A 21,961-nucleotide genomic window follows, 5' to 3' on the forward strand; every position below is an offset into this window, starting at 1 on the left:
CAAAAACATGGCGCTGCTAAATAGAAAAAGCAATGAGAAGAATTGAATAATTTCTGTACAAAACCTAATTGCTACTATCTCTGTATTGTCATTGAAAATCTTCCAAACCAACTGGTATTTAATTGAAAATAAATAACATATTAAAATTTTGTAATCTATTTTAACCTAAATAATTTATATGTTAACAGAAATGAGAACATTTTATTGAAATAAAGAGTTTTTTCATCTTTATTTTTTTAAGATCCAAGTGGTATCTTAATTTGACTTACGATGTTACTTAAATGTTAATGAAACTAAAACTTATTTCATAAATTGCTTTTATAATGCATATTTTACAAGTGTTACATTTATTGCATTCTTTCTTATGTCTTTTCTGCTTTTCCTATTTAGCAGAGCCATGTTTTTGTACATTAAAAATTTTTTATTTCAATAAAATTTTCTCATTTTGTATTGTTTCCTCTTTAATTCTTTGAAATTAAATGTTGAAATACCATTTGAGTTGAAATAAAATTTTTCAATGAGAATTAAAGGTGCTATCACTTGAATTTTTGCAATAGGAAGATTTTTCAATGACAATACAGAGAAGATATAGTACCACGTGGGTTTTGTATAAAAATTAAAGATACTGCCAGTAGAGTTAGAATAGGAATATTTTTCAAAAAAATACAAATACTACCATGGATTTTGTAGAAAAAGTATATTCTCTTCATAATAGGCGCACTTTAAAAGATTTCATGCATTTTTTTGAATAAACGTATATCATGTTTATTATACAATTTCAAGATATTTATTTTAAGTAAATACCACTTAGGTTGGAATAAGAGATTTTGTAGAAAATATTAAATAATACATATTATTTGGGTTGAAAAAATAAAAATTTTTAGGTGCGCGCACACACATAGGCGCCTTTTTTTACCTTTTCTTTCAAAAGGTATATATAAATAAAGGTATATATAAATACCACTTAGGTATATATATATATATATATATATATATATATATATATATATATATATATATATATATATACGATTAAATTATGTATCTGACCTTGCTTTAGAATTAAGAGTATTATGCATACGAGCATCCACCGTATCGTTTTTATATAATTCACATGACACGTACTCTTCCATAGCTTTCATGAAAAACGGATTGTTCAAAGTTGACAATTGTTATATTATATTTTTTTCAATATCGGCATCGTGTTCTTGTAATGATATTTTATTATCTATTTGCAGCGCAATGTCTGTCTCCTCCACTGACAGACTATTTAAATATTTCTGATCATAATTTATTTTGTAGCTCAATGTTCAATGCAATCCTTATGTCTGCAATAAATTATAATAAAATATATAAATTCACAATAAAAAAGAATAAAACAAAGCTAGTCAGAGACTTTTACCAAGATTATTGTTAATAATGACTGACGAATAAAAATCAGGTTAAAGAACCTGTCACGACGGATATGATGATGATGACAAGATGACAAGAAATACTACACCACATATAACATACCACAAGTACACCACAAGTCGCATACGGCTGACTGATGTATGCCAGCGCTACTTGTGTCGAAAATATGAAAGGGAGAATTCCTGAGGGCGACGACGACGTTTCTTAAATGAAATGTAGAATATTTAGACTTTGCGTCGCGATATCTCCGCTCGTAGGGCACGGAGAGAAAAAATAAAAACACTTTTATTATACAAGTCGGGGCCAAGCTATCGTTTGAGACTACTCAGAACTTGATCGGTTCAGCCATTACTGAAATCTGATAATCTTGCGTGCTTGGAACTCGCTGACTCGCGTAAAAGAGGGTCGGTCTGCGACTCGCTTTTCCTACATAGGCGCGAGTCGCGACCGCGCCTCTAGATTCCCTAATTTTAATATATATGTTACAGTCAAAGCCCGAAACGCAGGCATTCCTAGGATTGACTAGTTAATCCTCAGGAACGACCAAGCGTCTTAGTCAAAGCCCGAAATAAGTTTTGCGTTTCGGCTTTTGACTAGTCAATCCTAGAAATAACTAATACGGCTGGTCAAAGTTAGAAACTAAAGAAAAATCACTTCGGACTTTGACCAGTCAATCCTAGGTGTGGCTTAATTCAGACTATGTGACTGTTAACAAATAAAATCAAGATTAGTTTTACTATTCTTATTGTTAACATAATGTGGCTTTTTATTTACTTTTTTACTCTTGTACATAGTTTTTTCTCCTTAAAAATGTAGCTTTGGTAAAATATTTTGTAAACATAATATCTTAGAAAGTACTTATATTTAGTGTTGGTTAGGTAAGAAACGGGCTAAGTTGGTTAAGTACAGAACACAAAAGAATTTTAATATAATATAAAATACTGTAATTACTAGGAAATATAAAATAGACATATCTTTGATGAAAATTTAGCCTTTTAGAACATAAAATCTCTCTTTAAAAGCACATAACATAAAAATATCTTAATTATTTTTTTAAATAACCAATATAAAAAAAATATTTTCAAAATTAGAGACAATATAAAAAATCTTTTCGAAAAGTACAGAACATGAAAGAATTTGAAATAGTATAAAAAGGAATTAAGAAGAAATAATTATCGAAATATATCATAAATCGACAATAAGTGTAAGAATCAAGAATAAGTAAATCCCTTATTCTGGCATCATCAAACATAACATCTTACACTTAGAAAGTACCTATATTTAGTGTTAGTTAGGTATATACTTTTAACATAATATAAAATACTGTAATTAATAATATAAAATATAGACATATCTTTGGTAAAAATTTAGCCTCTTAGAACATAAAATATACTCTCTTTAAAAGCACAAAACATAAAAATATTTTAATTATTTTTTAAATTAATTGATAAAAAAGAAATATTTTTAAAATTAGAGACAATATGAAAAACTATTTTTCAAAAGTACAGAACATAAAAGAATTTGAAATTCATAGTGTAAAAAAGAATTAAAAAGAAATAATTATCGAAATATCATAAATCGACAATAAGTTAAGAATCAAGAATAAGTGAATCATTTATTCTGGCAATCAGTTGATTTATGACATTTAGAATTGCACAATACGTTTGACTTTTTGCATTTGCACAAATTAGAATTACACTTTTTATTACAATTACATTTTATAAAGCCTTGGCCTCCAAACTTTGAATCTTTGGTACTAATTTCTCTCAAGGATAATTCTATATTGGGTATGTCATTAACATTAATCAAATTTTCCTTACATTTTTGTATCTGATTCCTTGAGAAAAGTGTATTTATAGTTCCTTGTTTGGTGCCTACCTTATACAATCCGTCACCGGTTTTTTCTGTTATTATGCCAAGTGCATTTCGAGCGTCACTTTTTGCTCTATCCACGCATGGAATAGGCACAGTAACAATTTTTCCCACCTCAATAGGTGGAAATTTTTTATCGGATAATTGTTTCATAGTATTTGCTTGAGCTCCATCAATAGCCTTTTCTTTATTTATAGTTATTAATTCTTTTTGCGCGCAGCGGATACATACCACTGTACTTCCAAAGCCTTCTTCTGTACTTATAGTACTATCAGCGCATGTGTGTACAATTTGCCCATATTTACAGCAGGTATGTCCTCCAGAACTTTCTTTTTTGCAAATACAACATATTTTTATATCCGTGAAAACGTTTTGTCGAATATTTATTTCTTCTACGGGATTTGTAATTGGGTTGGAATCGTCTTGTTTTGGAACAACAGATGTATTTTCGTTCTCTTCTGATGATAGATTTACCTATATAAGTGCTTTCTAATTCTTCCTCAGTGCGGAGAATCTTTTTTATAGAATCTGGTAGAGTCTGTATTCCTACGTGAGCTTTTCTTTCTGTAACAAAAAATCGGTCAATTTCTTCACTTATCTATAGGTAGTATTTGTATACAGAAACTTACGTATTAAAGGTATGCTTACCTACCAAACATGACTTCGAATGGAGTTTGTCGTATTCCAGTGTGATAAGCGCAATTTTTCTGCACTTGACAGAACTTAAGCCCCTCACTCCAACGATTGGTCTTGTTATCCTCCACCCACGCAAACAAAATTTTCTGTACGTCTTGGTTTGCTCGCTCTACGCTACCCTGACTTTGGGAATGCCGCGGTTTACCGTGTACTATAGATAACTCAAGCCACATGGTTTTCAATTCTTCAATAATGCGGTTGGCGAACTCTCTGCCATTGTCCGATTGAAGGGGCACCCAAAATAAAAAAAATATCTAAGAGAATGTGAGCTACTTCTTCTGCGGTCTTTGTTTTCAGAAGACGTAAAATCACGAATTTTGTCAGGTGATCTTGATAGTTTAAGATATACTTGAAATCACGATCGGGACACGTCTGCATGTCAATGAGATCAACTTGTGCGCGTGCATGAATCTCTGTAAATACTAATGGTTTCACCACCAGTCCCTTCTTAGGATGACTCTTTTTCTTTTGGCATGGTATGCATAAATCTAAATACAAGTTAATGCATTCTATCGTGACATTTGCATATTATCTCTTAGTGCTTTTACTGTACGATCTCTACCTCCATGACCATACTCACGATGAACACTGTCAATTACATCATGCCCAGAAAACATTTTGAGGGTAAACGTCCAGCAAATCACGCGCCAAAGGAATTCCTACAACGCAAGCAAAACCTTATCCAACTCCGTCATCAATTTCAATAAGCGATATGCACGCAAAATGCTAGCACACTTTGCCGAAACGTAAACATTCTATTTCAAGATATGAAATCATCTTATGCGAGAAAAACATGCGTTCAACTTTCATTGAGAACATTTTTCTTTATCTCTTAGTTTCGACGATACACGCTTCAAAAGAAAAAACCCTATTTTCTTCAAAGGGGTGTTTCACCCTTAAAAGTGTATTAGGACACGTGTAAAAAATACGTGTCCCTTATTTTCATCTGTACTACAACATATTAAAAACTCGTTTTAATCACGGCACTTCCCTGTGTTTCCTTGTGAGTATATTTTTATATATTACTAAATATAAGAGAAATTTTTTGTCAATTTACAGCAATAATCCTTTGCATCAGCATTAGCTTATCGATCTTTTTTCATTGCTACATTATTTAATACAATAATAATAGCCGCAAAAGTACGTTCTACTGCATCACATACACGGTATTGAACTGTCCATCTTGTGCTACTCAATCGCTTCAATTCAATTGGTTGTCGTGTAAAGTTTTTTTTGCAAATCTATGAATACAGGATGTATTGTTGAACATGACATAAAAACATACAATTTTTCTAAAATCGAAAAAAAATTGAAGCTATCTTTATTACTTTTACAACAATCAACAATAACCAAGTTTAAAACAATGTATGTATGCAGCATTGGATGCAAATTGTTTTATTTTGGCTTGAACGCCATTCAAATGCCCACTCATAACATTTGCCTCATCATAACCTTGTGCAACACAATTGTGTGAGTTTAATCCCGCAATTAATATAGTGTTTTTTATTAAATCTGACATACTTATTGCATCTAATTTTTTACCTGGACAAAACCCCATAAACCTTTCATATATTGCACCTTTATAATAATATCTTATCACTACTGAAACTTGCTCCTGCTTACTTAAATCTTTCGTTTTATCTGCCATTACTGCAAAATATTTTGCTTCTTTAATTTCATTAGCGATTGAAAACTTTATTTGATCAGCCATTATTTTTATTAATAAATTTTGAATATCGTGATGTAAATACTGAGCATTTTTTGGACCATCAATTAAACGTGAAGAGATTATAGGATCATATTTACTGATTGTGAGCATAGTCATTATTTTTCTGAAGTTGCCTTGATTTAAAGATGAACTTGATTCATCATGCCCTCTTTGAGCTATTTCTAATTTGCATGTTAATAGTAAACATTCAGCTACAGTTTTTAAATAATGTTTATTTTCTTGAATTAATTTTACATGAGTTTCATTCACTATGGTCATAACTGATTTAGAAGATTTATGAAGCTTTAGATATTCTGTATATTTTATAGCACAATGCTTATAATTCTCTGAAGCAGCATGTTTTCTTAATCCAACATTTTGTTCTAAAGCTTTTTTCCAATATCAAAATTCTTCAGAAATAAACGCATCTTTCGAATCGTTCTCAGGACTAATTTAAAAAAAGCGACAATAGAAACAGTGCGGCTACCGTCGAGCCATCGTATTCTTTTGTTTATCACGTGCAGTTTGACGGCTGGCGTCGTATTCTTTTGTTTATCGCCAAATATATTCCATTTCTTATTTTTACTAAAATAAGCTGTGCTCTATTGATAAATGTCTCACAAGGAAACACAGGGAAGTGTCCGCCTCAGATTAAAACGAGTTTTTAATATGTTGTAGTACAGATAAAAATAAGGGACACGTATTTTTTTATACGTGCCCATACTCACTTTAAGGGGGTGAAACACCCCTTTGAAGAAAATCGGTTTTTTTCTTTCGAAGTGTATGTCGTCGAAACTATAAGAGATAGAAAAAAATGTTTTAAATGAAAGTTGAATGGCTTGAAGAGTAATTTATGACAGCGAAAAAATATATATTTTTTTAAATTTTTTTTAATACTTTCCCCCACCACTTACCTATTTTTTTTCAAAATTTTTATTTTTTTTATAAGCAAAATAAAGCTTATTTTATTACGAATTCAACGGTATATGATACAGTTACGATACAACATTCCCATTTTCCAAAAATAATTAAAAATCTCTCGATACGCACGGTCCGCGCGTTCGTTCGCTACAAAAGTGACTCCCTTCGATTTCGACGTGCCTTTAATATGTTGTACAGATTAAAATAAGGGACACGTATTTTTTACACGTGTCCTAATACACTTTTAAGGGTGAAACACCCCTTTGAAGAAAATCGGGTTTTTTCTTTCGAGACATGTATCGTCGAAACTATAAGAGATAATAAAAAAAAAAACTCCCGACTGCTGCCAAAAGTTGGTTTAATAACAAGAATTAAAAAGTTTAAGATTAAAAATTAATTAATAACAAAAAAAATTAAAAATTAAAAAAACAATTTAAAGAATTATAAAGTTAATTAAAATTAAATTAAAAATTAAAAATTAAAAAGTTAATTACAAAAATTACAAAAATAAGAAAAAACCAACAATTTAATAAAAATTAACTAAATTAACAAATTTAAATTGTTAATGTTATAACGTTGAATGTTATAACTATTCAGGATATAATGTAATGTTATATATATTATTTAGCGTGGCGTCTCCCGACTGCTGGTTAAGTACAATTTATTATTGAAAAAAAAAGTATTTTATTAAACAAAGTGTAAATTTCAATTTTAATTTTTAATTGATACAATAATGTGCTAAAAATATAATTAGCGTTTAAAATGTCAAGTATTAGTATTTGCTTTAATTAATTTCAATTTTAATTTTTAATTGATACAATAATGTGCTAAAAATATAATTAGCGTTTAAAATGTCAAGTATTAGTATTTGCTTTAATTAATTTTTATTTCAAACTTTTAAAACTATTTTTTAGTATCCGTAGTTTCATTTTTTGTTGTTATTTTAATTGTTTAATTAATTTTTATTTCAAACTTTTTAAAGCAATCTTTTTATTATTATTTTTTAGTTTTGTTGATTTTCTGTTTTTATGTTAATTTGTTTTTTATTTCCAATTTTTTACTAAATTTGTTAATTTAGTTAATTGTTATTAATTTGTTGGTTTTTTCTTATTTTTGTAATTTTTGTAATTAACTTTTTAATTTTTTAATTTTTATTTAATTTTCAATTAACTTTATAATTTTTTAAATTGTTTTTTAAATTTTAAATTTTTTTTGTTATTAATTAATTTTTAATCTTAAACTTTTTAATTCTTGTTATTAAACCAACTTTTGGCAGCAGTCGGGAGTTTTTTTTTTTTTATTATCTCTTATAGTTTCGACGATACACGCTTCGAAAGAAAAAACCCGATTTTCTTCAAAGGGGTGTTTCACCCTTAAAAGTGTATTAGGACACGTGTAAAAAATACGTGTCTCTTATTTTAATCTGTACTACAACATATTAAAAACTCGTTTTAATCTGAGGCGAACACTTCCCTGTGTTTCCTTGTCAGTAACAATAAATAAATAATTATAAATATTTATAAATATACATTTTTGAAATATTTTTATTTTTTAATGTTATTTTTTTGGGGGGGGGCCGACTAGGGGCCCAACATATTTTTGGGGGGGACCCGGGCCACCTGTAGCCCACCTGTAACGCCACCACTGGTGACGTCACGAAAAAATTGTGCGGAGCCCGATGAGCGGGAAAGCGCAGATCGGCTTATCACTGTCGTGTGTGCCACAGCAGACGAGAGGTACAGCCCAGGAGCCGCCGATCATCGCCTATCGACTTAACATTGTAAGCTGCCGCTCCGGTAATCGTAAGTTAAGTCCTTGAATGAGGGTTGACCTCCGTGCATTTCCCGTAATTATACCGCACTTATAAAAGCGGAGCATCCCGCGAGTAATTAACTGATAGTGAGCCGGAGTGGCGACACTTCGAGAGAGATCGACCGCAGCTCAAGAATCGTTAAGTCCCTCTCGGGGTGCGGACACCGACAGTCGCGCGCGTATACCGTCTAGTTTTAAGTAAAATCGCGTATCGTTTTGTGTCGCGTAATTGTGAATTGTCGTCTCGTATCGAGTCATATTAAGGATTATCGTACCGTACCGGGGTGATTTCGGAGCAGTATTGTACTCCGGCTGAACCCGTCGTGGAAAGTTTTGGTAATAGCGGGATCGCTCGGTGCGTGGAATTCGCGCGGTTCGATCTCGGCGAAACGCGATACCGTTCGGTTTTCACGAGATTCGCGGCGCCGCGAAAAGCACTGGCGGAATTCTGCGAGGTAATTGTCGGGATTATTAGTCACGAGTGAGTACTGCCGTCGGGGGCGCCCAACTACTAATTAAGTTTGAGAGATTTTCGTTTACTGCCCTCCTTTCCCTTTTTATTGGGCGTACTCTCCTGCGCCTGGCGAGTGCAGGAAAAGTACGTCGCAAGTGTTAAGTTATCACATTTACGTTAACGTTATTACTTCTTCAATTAAAGTACTCCCTAAGTGCTCTTAAAAAGTTTGCTACGAAAAATTTCAAAGTACCAAAAAAGCCGGCACTCTAAAAAAAAACATTATTTTTTTTACTTTGGGGTGCTAACTTCACACGGGTCTATAAATGAATCACAGGAAAATATTACAATAATCACAGAGATTACAATTTCTAGCCCGTGCGTCTTTGTCGTAAGGATAAACTTAGTAAAAATAACTTTGAAATCATTCAACTACATTAATTAATATTAATTCAACTACACATTAATCAATATTAATTTATATGTTAAAAATCAATAATGTTTCTGAAAATGTTCTGTTTATTCTTTTGCAAATCGTAAATAAACCTCAATTCCATGAATAAATAAAAATTACTGAATAATGTATTTATATGAAGAAGGCATTATTGAACAATATCAATTTGTGCTAACTTAAAATTTGTAAAATCTGCTTTTTTTGTTAGTTGTTCATTAGAGAGTAATAATATAAAAACGCAATATATGTAAATAAAATTTAAATAATTGTATGCATATATGACTTTTATTGTAATCAAAGGTACATATCAGTCATTCATAACAAAAATAAAAATTTTATGTAAATTTTAACATAATCTTTGGATTTTAACATGACATGAATCGTAATATGCTAAACTTATAATAAACTCAGAATTGATGACATAAACATGAAGTTTTGGAAAATTTTTTTGTATTTCTCTGCATTAGATCTGAGTCGTATAAATAAATATTTTTTAGTTTTCGCTGTTAATAAATTGATTTTATTATAGCACACAAAATTTAAAAAAATTCAGATTTATGTCACCAATTCTGAATTTATTTTGGGAAGTAAAAAGAATTCTTTCTCTGACTTTTCAAAAAATAAATTCTTTTTGAATCTTAAAATAAACTCAGAATTGATGACATAGACTTTAATTCTTTAAAAATTCTTTTTGAATTCTCTGTGCTGCCTGAGTTGTCATATAAGAAATTTTTTTTTCTAATTTTTGCTGATCGAAACTTATTATTATAAAGTAGTATAATTTGTTGCATATTACGATTCATGTCAAGTTAAAATCCAAAGATTATGTTAAAATTTACAAAATATTTTTTAAGTAATGAAGAGATATTTTGACCGTTACTGTATCAATACAAAGTGAACAAAAATGCTTTCAACAGTCGTAGCTAGATCTTCGTGCTTGTATTGTTTGTCTGATTTTATCACGAAAAACTTTTTATTTTTGCTATGAATGACAGATGTGTACATTTTATTACAATGAAAGTCATGTATGCATACAATTATTTGAATTTTATTTATGTATATTCCGTTCTTATATTATTACTCTCTAATGAACAACTAACAAAAAATAGCAGATTTTACAAACTTTAAGTTAGCACAAATTGATGTTGTTCAATAATGCCCTTTTCATGTAAATCCATTTTCCAGTAATTTTTATTTATTCTTGGAGTTAAAGTTTTATTATGATCTGGAAAAGAATAAAAAGAACATTTTCAAAGACATTATTGATTTTTAATATACAAATTAATATTGATTAATGTGTAATGTAGCTGAATGATTTCAAAGTTATTTTTACTAAGTTTATAATAAACAGGAATTCTATATGATATGCTTGAAATTTTATATGCTTTAATATGTACCTAACAATTAATAATTGTTTTATTAATTTTGATTTGTTTCCGATATAACCACAAACTTTAGAATAGATTAATTAATTTTTACAAACAGAAATTTAAACGAAATCCAATGTTTAGACAAAAAATATTACAATAAATCTAAATTCAAATCATTCTTTTTAACTTTATCTTTAATTTTTTGTATTATTATTTAAAAAAATAAAGAGACTTACATTTCAAGCATGCTTCTGCGTCTCCACGCTTTCGTCATCAATCGGATCACATTTGAGACAGAGATCGTCAATCCGATTAGCCTAGGGAAATTTTCTATACTTACGTTGAGTACTATTGTTTAATCCAATCCGAGATCCGATTAGTTATCGTAAACACCTTTTAGATTTAAACAATTTTGTGCACATTAAAAACCGTACTGATTACATTTGAAATAAGATTTTATTATATTCAACATATTGAATACGGTTATTGAACTTACACAAATTTGCTTAATCTGCAGTATTTCAATTTGAGAAAAGTTGAGACAGAAGGGAAATAAAATTTGAAGATAATTGCTTGAATGCACAATAAGAAAGAGAATTTTACATAGCGGTCGCTCGTCTGACAAGGAAACACAGGGAAGTGTCCGCCTCAGATTAAAACGAGTTTTTAATATGTTGTAGTACAGATAAAAATAAGAGACATGTATTTTTTACGTGCCCATACGCACTTTAAGGGGGGTGAAACACCCTTTCGAAGAAAATCGTTTTTTTTTCTTTCAAAGCGTATACCGTCAAAACTATAAAAAATAGAAAAAAATGTTTTAAATAAAAGTTTGAATGGTTTGAAAAGTAATTTATAACAGCAAAAAAATTTTTTTTTAACATTTTTTTTATTACTTTTTCCCACCACTTACTTATTTTTTTCAAAATTTTTATTTTTTTTTATAAGCAAAATAAAGCTTATTTTATTACGAATTCAACAGTATATGATAAAGCTACGATACAACATTCTCATTTTCTAAAAATAATTAGAAACCTCTCTATACGCACGATACGTGCACCCGTCTGCGCGTTTGTGCGCTACGGAAGTGACTCCCTCCAATTTCGACGTGCCTTTAACATGTTGTACAGATTAAAATAAAGGACACGTATTTTTTTACACGTGCCCTAAAGCACTTTTAAGAATGAAACACCCCTTTGAAGTAAATCGGGTTTTGTCTTTCGAAGCGTGTATCGTCGAAATTATAAGAGATAAAGAAAAATGTTCTCAATGAAAGTTGAATGCATGTTTCTCTTGCATAAGATGACAAAAACATTTCGAGGACAATCTGTATCTAACATGAAAACGTAGACATCAAGAAAAACATTTACTACAAAATAAAACTTCACTACACTGAAGAATAACAACAATTACGTGTTGTAAGACATTAATTTCTTGTTCAGAAAATAATATGTAATTAATATAAGTTAAACATTTATTTACTGGTCTACACGATTCGACTAGAATAGTTGTTTTCTTCAACATTTTGCAGATAAGGAAACTTGGATTACAAAAAATTATTACTCACACATTCCATATCTTCACTATCTAACGCCAGCTCATCAACTAATAACAAGAGAACTAACATAAAACTAATTAAAAAATTAGTTAGAAATTTCATCTTTTATACTGCATTTATACAATTCAATTAAAGTGTTTATGTGTTTATGTCATTTAATGTGACATATGTCACATTAAAAATTAGATAAAATTATAAGAAAATCGCAAAAGATATAAATTATGATTTAACTCAGTGCTCGACAAAAATGTACATTTCAGCCAGTTTTCAGCCAGCGTTATTCCCCTTACCTTGCCAACCTTTACGCAGTCCAAATGTCAATTGGTATTTAGACTGCGTGGGAAGTAATGAGGTGAGATGAAAGCTTTAAGTTGACAATTGGCCGAAATGTGCATTTTTGCCGAGTCTTAACTTAAATTATAATTTATAGTTTTCGCAATTATAACTTTCATCACGTGCAATATTTGTAATAAATTTTAATATTTTATAGCAGTGCTCGGAGCTAGTTGCTCATTTCGAGCCGATCCTCGAAGCGACGCCCACTGTCCCCCCACTACTGCTCGCCGCTCGACTGTCGAGTCGATGATCACGCGGCAAGCGCTCTGCATTAGGAACGTCTCTGACAATGAGTGAAAAATACGCTGGTAGCGTACTATTCGCTCCTGATGCAGAGCGCCAGCCGCGTGATCGTCGGCTCGATCGTCAAGCGGCAAACGGTAGTGGGGGAACAGTGGGCGACTCTTCAGGAATCGGCTCGAAATGAGCAACTAACTCCGAGCACTGTTTTATAGCATCACCGTACGGTTCCACAAAGCGTATAAGATGGACTGAAGAAGAGTGTAATGTAATAAATACTTCATTTAAACAAGAAATAAGTGAACGACGTTTGCTCTCAGGAAAACAAATGGTAGAAGCTAAAATGAGAAACAAATGTTTAAGCCGTCGCTCCGTTCCACAGATTAGAAGTTGGATTCATAACCAAATTTTTAAAAAATCCAAGTCACGCAATAACAAATAAAATGCATGTTATTAATAAATAAAATAATAAATGTAATAATAAATGTAATAATAAATAAAACGCAACATAGTATCAAAGCATAATTAAATTAATTATTAAGTCTTATCTTGTATCTTAAAATAAGTCCAGGAAGAAGTTGCTGTTTCTATTTTTATTGAAGATATAAATTATTGAATGTTTAGCACATACGTACTACCTGGCACGAAAGGATAAAATCGTATTGTTTCGGAATTTATAAATTAAAATAATTAAAAATGCAAGAAATCATTAACCCTTAAATTCGTAAGTGGGTCGTAAAAACCCTATATGATGTTTCGAACGTTTGCTATGTAAAGACGGAATGAGATAGGAGCTTCGGACTAAGACGTAAAAAAAGTTTAAAATCTCCTCTTTTGATTGATATAGTTGACCAACTATATTGGTAATTAGAATTTGAACGGCACGGCTGCAAAGTTTTGTTGAAGTCTGTGGAACTAACATTGTATGTAAGCGAAATATTTTATGTAAGTATTTTAAATAAAAAAATTGGATAAAACACGTTTAAACAGATCCGTTTGCGGATGTCGCATATACTCTGTCTAAATTTAGAATATTATATAGTTCTGTAGAAAAGAAAGCTTTTCCAAAATATATCATAAAACAAATTAATTTTCAATTTTAGACACTTTGAATAAATCAAAAATACATTATTCTTCTTGTTACATAAGTATATTTTTTAATAGAAATAACAATAATATAATTTTTTTTTAATGTACGACCCTTTAGCTTTTAAACGCCGTATTTGAAAGTCTTGAAAAGTTTTTTGTAGCGAAGATACGATATTTTGAAAGAAAACTGTATTTTTTACAAATTTCTCATTTTTGCTTAATGGTATTAGCTTTGTAACTTCAAAATAAATTATTTTTCAGTAATGGCGATTGTACAGTCATATTTCTGAGATTCTAAACTTTCATTTAAAAAAATTGTTGAAAAATTTTGATTGTAATCAAAGTTATAGCTTCTCAAAGTTGAAAAAATTTTCTACATCCGAGAATGTGTTTCCGTATTTTACCGGATCGGTGTGTTTAAAAAATAAGTAATACTTATTTTGTTAATAATTTATCAAAAAGTTATCAATAATTTGATATTCAATAATAAATATCAATTATGAAAAAGTAATATTGAAATAAAAGTAATTTGAGTTTATTTTGTAATAGACATATGTTCAATTATATTAATTGTTAGTTTTATTATTATTAGTTATGAATTTTGCATTAGTAGCATTTAAAGCAAAACTATGTTTTTTATTTAAAAAATGATGGACCTCATAACTACCATTTCGTTGACATAATCATCTGAAAGGTAGTTTTCAGGTCCAAAAATTTTTATAGATAACTTTTTTTTAACATATTTATTTATATACAAAAATGTAAATTTATGCTGTTAGTGTTTTTTTTTTATTATTTATTTAAGAAGCGATACAAAATATGAAGAAATTTTTATTTTAAACGCTCTTTTTTTAAAGACCTGAAAAATGCCATTCTGCTGATGTATTAATTTACTAAAAGGCAGTTTTCAGAACATTGAGAAATTGTCCTAATTCCTTTAAATATAGTTTACAAAAATACGTGAGAATGTTATGTTATTATTGCATGTGTTAGATCTATAAGAAATTGTCATTAAAATTAATTTGATATTTCTATTCATTAAAAAAACGTTTAGGACCTGAAAACTGCCTTACGATACATTATCTTATGTATCTTGAAAAATAAGTACTCTTTTCAAATTTTGCGAACGGCATTACTATATATACAAAATATATTTTCTATCTGTAAAATAAAATTAGGGTGTTAGACAAGGTCCTCAAAACTGCCTTTACGTAAACATATATATATATATAGGGTGTCCCATATATATATATTACACATATAATTAGGGGAGAGTAGGATAATTTGAACCATGTTCCAAATAGGACCTTTTTAATTTAAATAAATACGGTTAAGTAAATTTATGCGCCATTTATGACGTAAAGTTCTTATAAGACACTGAACATGTAACAACAGTTTTTTGTCATGATATTCATAGAATAGAAGATGCGAATATGTATTTTCAGCCATTGTACGAAAATTTTTTGAAAAAAAAAATTTTTGTAAACCATTATTTAAAAGGTACTAAAATTTTGAAAGGGTATTGATTGAATTAAATTGATGTAATTGTTAAAGGAATTAAAGAGTGTAGAATTTAAAAATATCAATTTGTGATTACTTTTGCGGTTTATTGTAAAATTTGTTTTAAAGTTCAAAAGAACTCGTGTCCAAATCGGACTTTTAAATCGGAATTGCAACCTGATCGTAGCACTGATGATTGGTCGATCAAATGCCCTGGCCCTAAAAAAGGTTAAATCAGTAAAATATTATGAGTCATCAGACTTGGAATAATTGAATTTTATTGATTTCAATTCTAATTATATATCAATAACAATATCATAACATAACCGGGAAACGTCTATGTAAACTATCATTAATTTTTTTTAAATAAAAATTTTATTTTTTACTGTCAAATTACTCGTTTTTATTCAATAATAAAACACTACATTAAAATTTTTTAAAATTCTGTTTAAAAGCCGATAAGAATAAAAGTGTCCAATTTGGACCAAGAGGTGATTCGACTTGGAACCAATAATTCCAAATCGGACTGAAAAAAGCATTTTTACATTTTCCATTAGAGTTCAAGACAGGTGAGAGAAAAATATGATACGTAAAAATGGTACAAATAAAAAATGAAGGGAATTAAATTATTTTTCCAACGGCATCTTCGTTTTTACGATTGGATTTTCTTTGTGTCTCATAGAGAGCAAAAACTTTAAACTTATCCCACTCACCCCTAATTATATATAAAAAATTTTTCCTTGCGTCTATGTGCAGTCTCTTGGTATCGGAAAACAAGAAAAAAAAAGCAATACGGAAGTTTGCTAAAAGTATTTATCTAGTTTGACATAAAGGAGATTCGGGCTAATAACATTAATGTTTATATTAATACATAAATAGTATATGCACAAATAATAAATGGACCTTTCTCGATTGTACTATAAAAATATTTATATCTTTTAACTTTGTCAAATAAACAGTTTAGAGATTCTTTCTAAGTCCGAAAGTCCAAAATTTCTTTTACATTACTCTAGATAAATACTTACCTTCAGCAACTTTTCACATTGTTTTTTTTCTATCTCTTACTAAGAGATACAAACCTCACGGAGTAATCGGTATTTGAATTAAATTCAAAATTTTTCAAAGAACACCTTGTTAGTTTAGATATTGTGGAGTAACATATGTAAATCGTCATAAAAATTGAGAAAAATTCAAACCGCTTATACAATACATAAAATACCGCGTTATTGATGTCGAATCGACATTAATTCCATTATTATTTCTCGCTGAGTATAATGTAGAAAATAATAGGAAGTACTATTTATAAATTTTTGAAAAACAAAAAACTAATATCAGCATTTACACAAGAATCACATGAATTAATATACAGCCATCTTAATCATAAAAGAAACATGCATAACTCGTTACTTGTAACGAAGTTACAGTTAGAGTTACCTGTTTTTGGTAACTGTAACTTAACTTCGTTACTTTTTTTCAACTGTAACTATAAACTTAACTTAGTTACATTATTTGTGTATCTAGTAACTAAATTAATAGTTATTTTTATAGTTACTTTATATATTTCAAACTCATTTGCCAATTTAGATAGCATTTGCAAACATCACCCGAGTGGCGTCGTGTATCATTTTATCTTTATTTAACAATCGGTAAACAACAAGGATAAAATGATATATATGAGGGTACTCAACTGATGTTTTCAAACGCAGCTTTAATGTAATTGGTGATTGGTTAGACCTAAAAGATTACACTAATAGCAGTAAGCGCTCACTCAACCACTGAGTTTGCTGAACGCAGCCACTGTTGCTCGATGCAGTGACAATTCTATGTTCTATGCTTCTTATGTGATCCGAGAGAGATGATATGATGAGAGATGATGTGATCCGAGAAAAAGTTCTGTCTAGAAAGATACACGTGACAATGAACGGTTATATGTTATACATTTGGCAGCCCCGTACCAGTAGTCATAGGTTACAAGTTATTTACATGTAGATACACGATTGTATGTACATACAGTCGTGAGCTGAAAGATTGAAACACATTTTCTTCGATGGTTTTTAAAATATAGACTTGCTCATCGAACGGCGAACGTAATTGGTTCTTACTTGTGGATTCAACCAATTATGTTCGCCGATCGAGGAGCAAGTCTACATTCTAAAAACCATCCAAGAAAACGTGTTGCAACCTTTTAGCTCACGACTGTACTTGTAGGGCCCGGATATTCAAGTACGATTCCGGGATGCTCGCGAAGAATCACTGCGTGTTGTGTGATCGTCTGGCTGGTCTATCGTGTACATACGTGTGATAATCAGCCAGCAGAGAATTGGTTACTAAGAATGCCTTTGAGTCTAAATTCTATACTTAGTCTTAAAGTTAGTTTATAATAGCCGTTACCATAAGAAATTGATCAATCATAGTCAATTATTCTTTTATAAATCAACTATGATTGACCAATTTCTTACGATTACGGCTATTATAAACCAACCTTTATCCTCAAAAAATTTAGAACATAATTCACATAGTTTTCATCTGTACATATAGGTAATTAATATTTAATATATGTAAACATGTCACATGCAAATTATGCGTCGTCAATAAAGACTATAATAAAGACTTAAGCCTTTAGCCTTAAGAAATTGGCCAAACACAATCGATTATTCTTCTATAAATCAATTATTATTGGTTAATTTCTTAAGGTTAAAGGCTTAAGTCTCTATTGTAGATAACGCTTTACACAATTAAAGATAGAAAAGACTTTACGTGGATGCTCTTCAGTAAAAGTCTCGTATTTAAATTATTAATGTTTTATAATATTACCAAAAAAAAACAGAAAAGTAACTGAAAAGTAACTTTAAGTTACTTTTTCAATAACTGTAACTGTAACGAGTTATTTTTTAAAGTCAGTAACTTGTAACGGTAACTAGTTATTTTTTGGAAGACAGAAACTGTAACTGTAACTAGTTATTTTTACATAAGAATCACATGAATTAATGTACAGCCATCTTAATCATAAAAGAAACATGCATACGTATTGTTATTCAGTACATTAGCGAAGCAAAGAATGGGGTTACATACGACTATTTTTTAATCTTTATTTGTACTTTTCCCCTGAAAGAGGCTCGATTAAAATCAATGATACAAAACATCTAGTGCAAACAACAAAAATTCCTTTCATCGTTTCTTGTTATGAAATCGTCAGTTTACAATTTATAGCAATAATTATTGTAATTTTATTCAAAAAATGACAGGATCGTCATTGTTGTAAGTCGTACTTTTAACATTTGTGAAACGTGTAAATAATTAAAATTCAATAGATTATAAAAAATGACGCATTCTGTAACTCGCGATAGCATTTCATGACTTTTCGGCATTTACATATTTGATATTTACAATGTATAAATTGCTTTTCTGATTATGTTTTTATGTTTCTTTAAACATACGTATGTATTTGGTATATATACTGAGTACATATCGAAGCAGAGTTCAATGTTTAGAGAACTTTCGAGACTTTCAGTGTGAACAAGGTAACAAAATTTAATCAGACATAAAACAAAAGATACAGAAAATATAAGTTTCACAAGAAAAGATTTTAGTTCGTTGTTTTTGTTATTATATTGTTAGTTCGTAATATATAACAATTTTATTCCTGACGCAACTAAATCATTATTGCATATTGCTAAGTTTTAGAACATAATACAACGAAAATGGCTCCTCTTTTATCTAAAACAATGTGGGAAACGATGGAGGAAGAAACTCAGGCAATGATGGCAGTGTGGCCGGAAATTGTTCATGACATCATGGAACATATCAAGAACAATCCTGATATTGATAAGTGGATGAACAAAGTAAGCATTATTGATTAAAATATACAATATAGCTAATGTGGGAAATAAAAGATCAATCTATAAAATAAAAAATTATTTTATAGATTGATTGCCATATATTACAATAAATTTTTTTAGAATAACGATAAGATAATATAAAATAGATACTATAAAATAATGTAACACATAATTTCTCAAATAGCTATGAACAATTTATATAAAAATTTTAATCAAGATATTTAATGATAGCAATAATATAAAAGTTAATAAAAATGTTAAGAAATCTAAAAAAAAAGTAAAAATGTATAAATAAATAAAAATAATGATATTTTATACCGTTAAGTGTTTTAATAACATAAAAGTAAATCTATAATTAAATTTATATTACCCATAAATTTGAACAAGCATGCAGATTGATACATTTTTATATAATACAGGTATTACAATATAATGTCTCAGAAACAAAGCATCTTCATAGCTTAACAGTAGTTTATGCATATAAATCGATAACACCTAGTGAACAGCAGACAGAAGATAACATTCGCTTAGCAAGGATTTTAGGATGGTGTACGGAAATGGTGCGTAATCTTTCTTTTCGAAACTTGGGGTTTTTTTCACAAACAAATTTAAGTTAATTCAATATCGTTAAACATCATTAAACACAAGATGTACGAGAGTCATTTTTAAAATAAGAACCGATTGTGTATCGCGTCCGCGACGGCTGTCACGTGACATTCGTTTAAGGTTAGCCATTCTTGATCAGTCCCTCACTATGCCTCTATTAAGTTTCACGTCTCTGCCGGTGTTGGTTGTGTGGTTATACTATTTTGTTTGTCGCCATGTCAATCAGTAATCCCGCCAATTGTGAAGTGCGTTCTGTTATTCTGTTTTTAAACGCGAAAAAAGTTCGTCCTGCTGAAATTTATCGGCAGCTTGTTAAAGTTTATGGTGAAGGCGTAATGAATGATGGAAATGTGCGTAAATGGTATAGGTTTTTTAATGAAGGAAGGACAAATGAACGCTCGGCTTCACGTTGCGGCAAGAACAAAAAGGCAACTGGTCAACTTTCATTGGGAATTACTGGATCATCCACCATATAGCCCTAATATAGCACCATCGGACTTTCATCTTTTTCCAAAACTTAAGTAATTTCTTGGTGGAAAGCGATTGGAAAATGATGACCGACTGAAAGAAATTGTTACTAATTAGTTTAACGATCAGGCGGCAGAGTTCTTTAATGAGGGGATACAAAAGTTGGTGTCACGACTTAACAAATGTTTAGATATTAATGGCGACTATGTTGAAAAGTGAAAAAATGTTCATATTTTAGTTTGTGATATAATTTACGTTCATAATTAAAGTTTTTCTTACTCCATTACAAAACGGTTCTTACTTTAAAAATGACTCTCGTATTATTTTAATATATAACATCTATTTAAATAAGAGTATAACAATAACAATTTGAATAAAAAATATAAATTATTGCGACTATAGATTATAATATTAATGCACTACTACATTTATTACTTTATAGACGTTGGCCTATTTGATCATGATTGACGACATTTTAGATCAGGCAATATTTCGCAGAGAAAAACCATGTTGGTATCGACATGACGGAACAGATTTAATGGCAATCAATGATGCTTTATTGTTACAGAGCAATGTGTATTATTTAATAGAAAAACATTTTAAAGGGAAAGAATGTTACATTAATTTAGTAGAAACATTTCTACAGGTATGTATATATATCTGTATAATATTTGTGTGTAATGTCGGTTTAAATTTTTCTTTGAAAAATTTTTTATGAAAACATATTTGCAGGCTACATTTGATACACAAATAGGGCAGTTTTTGGATATGTCCTCGACTTCAAAGAAATTTAATCTGGATCGATTTACAATGAATCGATATAATTCCATCGCTTACTCCAAATCATCAGAAATAGCATTTTTAATGCCAGTATTTTTAGCAATGCATTATGTAAGTTTACTTTTTGTTTCCTTTTTTTACAGAAAAAACTGATCTCTTTACATGATAAGAAATTGTGACGTTGCTTAACGTAGGCTGGAATCGAAAAAGTTCAAGAGATGTTCAAGCAATCAGAAACTATCTTGTTAGAGTTGGGACAGTTTTATCAAATTCAAGACGATTGCTTAGGTTGCTTTTTCGATTTGCGCAAAGATAATACTGATATAGAAGAAGGAAAATGTATGTGGTTAATTGTTAAAGCTCTTGAACTCGTCACTCCGGAACAGCGTAAAACTTTAGAAGTAAATATCGTTGGTTACATGTGTTTTCCTAAACGTTGTTGCATTAATCAATTTTCTTATTTTTTTCTTTGTTTTTCAGGAATGTTACGGAGTTTTGGATCCGGAGAAAACAAAATGCGTAAAACAGCTCTACATTGATTTGGATTTGCAGAATGCTTATTTTAAACACGAAAAAGAAACATATAATGCAATAACTGCACTGATAGAGAAAATATCATACAAAAATCTACAACATTTTTTCATGGGTTTATTAGAGAAGCTTTATGGCAGACGAATCTGTTTTGGATAAACATATCTTAAATACTACTATTTTAAGCAAGTATTTCTTTTAAGCATGTTTAACCTAAATTTTGAGCAATGTAAAAAATTAATAAATTCTATGTTTGCTACATATTAAAAATAGTTTGTCAAATATTAATGTAAAAAAGGTACCTTTTATAAAAA

General features: G+C 29.9%; 2 protein-coding genes across 3 annotated transcripts; one reads left to right on the plus strand and one right to left on the minus strand.

Annotated features, from left to right (window-relative positions):
• Nucleotides 1-1,822: 1,822 nt before the first annotated feature.
• On the minus strand, nucleotides 1,823-4,743 carry LOC105199359 (KRAB-A domain-containing protein 2-like). 2 transcript variants are annotated; one of them, XM_039459086.1, is made up of 2 exons: nucleotides 3,938-4,743; nucleotides 1,823-3,849 (listed from the first exon to the last, which is right to left on the minus strand). In XM_039459086.1, exons 1-2 carry the CDS (start codon nucleotides 4,152-4,154, stop codon nucleotides 3,587-3,589), a joined length of 480 nt encoding a protein of 159 aa, XP_039315020.1. In that variant the 5' UTR covers nucleotides 4,155-4,743; the 3' UTR covers nucleotides 1,823-3,586. The 2 variants fall into 2 exon arrangements, with proteins under 2 accessions (XP_039315020.1, XP_039315021.1); XM_039459087.1 differs by having other exon boundaries at nucleotides 3,934-4,743.
• Nucleotides 4,744-19,064: 14,321 nt separating this feature from the next.
• Nucleotides 19,065-21,941, plus strand: LOC105206756 (farnesyl pyrophosphate synthase-like). Its single transcript, XM_026135508.2, has 6 exons — nucleotides 19,065-19,265; nucleotides 19,682-19,822; nucleotides 20,779-20,982; nucleotides 21,069-21,227; nucleotides 21,311-21,517; nucleotides 21,597-21,941. Exons 1-6 carry the CDS (start codon nucleotides 19,125-19,127, stop codon nucleotides 21,804-21,806), a joined length of 1,062 nt encoding a protein of 353 aa, XP_025991293.2. The 5' UTR covers nucleotides 19,065-19,124; the 3' UTR covers nucleotides 21,807-21,941.
• Nucleotides 21,942-21,961: the final 20 nt, after the last annotated feature.

Source organism: Solenopsis invicta, chromosome 16, assembly GCF_016802725.1.
Source record: "Solenopsis invicta isolate M01_SB chromosome 16, UNIL_Sinv_3.0, whole genome shotgun sequence".
Classification (NCBI taxonomy): domain Eukaryota; kingdom Metazoa; phylum Arthropoda; class Insecta; order Hymenoptera; family Formicidae; genus Solenopsis; species Solenopsis invicta.